General features: G+C 34.5%; 1 protein-coding gene across 3 annotated transcripts in view; it reads left to right on the top strand.

The window, feature by feature from the left end:
• LOC107747274 (adhesion G protein-coupled receptor B3-like) overlaps positions 1-3,137 on the top strand; it is a 168,202-nt gene that overhangs the window by 122,658 nt on the left and 42,407 nt on the right. For all 3 annotated transcript variants that reach the window (XM_016561742.1, XM_016561741.1, XM_016561740.1), the window contains one exon: positions 669-712. In XM_016561742.1, the coding sequence (XP_016417228.1) occupies positions 669-712 (44 nt within the window). The remainder of the gene's footprint in view (positions 1-668; positions 713-3,137) is intronic.

The raw sequence follows: 3,137 nt of genomic DNA, 5'->3' as shown, positions 1-3,137 counted from the left end.
GGGTGCTGTGTGTACATTAATGAGGAAAAAAAATTAACTTAAATGATTTTAGCAAATGGCTGCAATATAACAAAGAGTGAAAAATTTAAGGGGGTCTGAATACTTTCCGTACCCACTGTATATATATATATACACACACACACACACACACAAGGTTCTGCAGCAAATTATCTGTTCTGCATTAATACAAATACTTCCCATTTAATTGTGTAATTGATGTAAAAAGCAATGAAACATATGGCCTTTTAAACAGAGACTAGAAGAAGAATCTGGGTGTATGTGAGCTGGATTCGGGAAAGAAATGTGGTCTTCTGTTCCTCTTTGAATCACTACAGCCAATCAAAGGGAGCTCTACAATGCCTGTGTCATTTGTTTCAGGCTCATTAATCAACAGACAAATAGCAGTAATTAGTCCAATAATTAATTTGCCATCACCAATTATTTCTCTCCTCATTGTGTCATCAAGATATGGCCCAGATGATTACAATGGGAGCTCTTTTTTCTCCACATGGCTTTTTTCCCCTTTCCTGTTTATCTTTTAAATATCGTGACTTATGCTTTGAGATATTGGCTATCGTAGTGAAAATCTCATTTTATTTGCATGTACTGTGATATGTCTAATCATTGTGTTCCGTGTCCAATCACAGTATGTGTTTGTTTTCTTGCAGGGAACAATGAATCCGTTCTGTGCACTGTGGGACAGCTCTATTATGTAAGTGAAAGTCAGTTTTATGTGTCCAAGATTGTGTTCTGATTTGTGAAAATGAGCCTTTAATATAATAACTTAATGGCCAATAATAAATTGTGGTGCTTGTTGAAATATCCAGCCATTGTATCCATGGAAACGTGTTTCCACTGCCATCGAGGTGAAACAGTGGTTGACATTAGCAGTAATATTGATTGTGTTATTCTCAGAGAATACATTTGATAGAAAAATATTTTTGAACACTTGTGGTGCTGTCAGACTCCTCTTATCTTTTCACTCTAAAGTCAACATGAAATCAGAACTGACCAGGTTTATTTTATTAATGCCTGTCATTGGTCTTATTAAACATAATTCAAGAAAAAAAAATGTGTTTGTAATCTTGAATCAAATTGATATAACTTGTTTCTAATGCTAAGCAATAAAACTAAAACTGTTGATATTTCTCACTATTTTTCAGCCTTTTTCAATGTAATAATATATCTTAACATTTAACATTTATTGATATTTTTTCATAGAATGTACCGTTCCACCTAGAATTGTGGCTATTATGAAATTTTATTTGATGTTGATTATGGGGAAACTGATCTTGTATTATTGAGAAATACACAAAGTTACTCTGGAAGCATAAGTATCCAGATGTTATTCTGAGGAAACTGTCTCTCAGAATAGATCAAGGACCAGTTTACCTTAACACAACCTTTAGCTTCTACAGGAAACAGAACTGCAGTGTGAGATAGTCACTTCCACCAGTGCCCTTTAAGAGACTGTTTGAGAATAATTACTCCAAGTGGATTGGTCTCTCTAAGCGAGATCCCAATTTCGTCGGACCAGTTTAGTGACGTCGAGAGTGACCGACTGAAAGGGAACAGAACTGCAGTGTGAGATAGTCACTTCCACCAGTGCCCTTTAAGAGACTGTTTGAGAATAATTACTCCAGTGTCACTAAAGAATGAGTAAAAGATGAAACGGACAAATCCCCAACCACCACAAGGCATTACAGCCGGCCCAGCCGCAATCATTTTTATAGCTGGAGAAAATTATATGAGGGGTAACATTATGATGCTATAAACCTTATTTTCCCACTTTTTGAAGTGCTTTTGGAAGAAGTACTGTATACACACTACCATTCAGAAGTTTAGTTTTTTATTTAAAGAAATTATTTAGTAAGGATACATTAAGTTGATCAAAAGTTACAGTAAATGTTGCAAATGATTTATATTTCAAATAAATTCTGTACTTTTGACCTTTGTATTCATTAAATTATCCTAAAAAAAAAAAAGTCACGGTTTCCACAAAAAGGTTAAGCACTGTTTTCAATATTGATAGTAATAAGAAATGTTTCCTTAGCAGCAAATCCGCATATTAGAATGATTTCTGAAAGATTATGTGACACTGAAGAGTAACGAGTAATTTTACTCTATTTTTGATCAAATAAATGCAGTCTTGGTGAGTATAAGAGACTTCTTTCAAAAATATATTAAAAACAATCTTACTGACCTCTTGGATGGTAGTGTACCTGTTGAACCAAAGAAACAAATTTGATACACGACACAGGAAGTAGAAACAGTGGTGGCCCAATATTTAATACTTTGTTCTTGAGATTTTGCCATTCTGAAGTGGTATTCTTATTTAAAGTGACATACAGTACATTTTCTACATGGAAGATCCCCTAAGGCATAGTTGTGATGGTTCATGGATCGATTCTTGCTAGCATTAAACCTAAAATCTTTGGGCTCAGGTCTTTAACCGCTAAATTACTATGACCAGAGCAGCTTCTCTGGCAGTATCATCTCTTTGTCTAGAACAAATGTTGTGTGATGGATTTTGTGGTGGATCTAATATTCTCTATTGTCACTCGTGATTGTGACTATAGCTCGTAGACCCTCTTTAGAGACATTTCGTCTTGTCTTTGCTTTTCATCTGGTCCATTTGGATTTGGCAGCCTTTTCTCCTTTGTTCCCTTAGCGTGCAATTAATAAAGCACATATTTCTTTTGGCCAGGCTGTGCAGAGACAGGTTCTGTTGAAGGGATGTTTTCTAGAAATGGGAGTCAGGTTTGGCCACACAGAGATGTCTGTAGTGCTAACAAGTTTTATTTAAATTAGTAATTAGTACTGTGTGTACCATGTCATGCTGTTATTTTTCCTTTGTCATTTTCATGTAGAATTATTACATATTTTATTTCCATACAAGATTCTTTCTTAGTGTTCAGTGGCTGTCAAGTTTAGAAAAGCATTAAAGAAATACCATAAAAGTAATTATGATCTGAGTAGTTTAAGGTATAGTTCACCCCAAAAATGAAAATGTGTCATCATTTACATTTACCTGAACCTGAACCACATTTACATGCCCTCATTTTGTTCTTTGTACCACGGACTACTTTACCTTACTGCTATTTTATTTTATATTTTATTTTATTTTATTTTATTTT

This window comes from Sinocyclocheilus rhinocerous, unplaced genomic scaffold, assembly GCF_001515625.1.
Source record: "Sinocyclocheilus rhinocerous isolate Xijiao unplaced genomic scaffold, SAMN03320098_v1.1 scaffold1069, whole genome shotgun sequence".
NCBI classification, from domain to species: domain Eukaryota; kingdom Metazoa; phylum Chordata; class Actinopteri; order Cypriniformes; family Cyprinidae; genus Sinocyclocheilus; species Sinocyclocheilus rhinocerous.
This window is presented reverse-complemented; position numbering and strand designations above follow the sequence as displayed.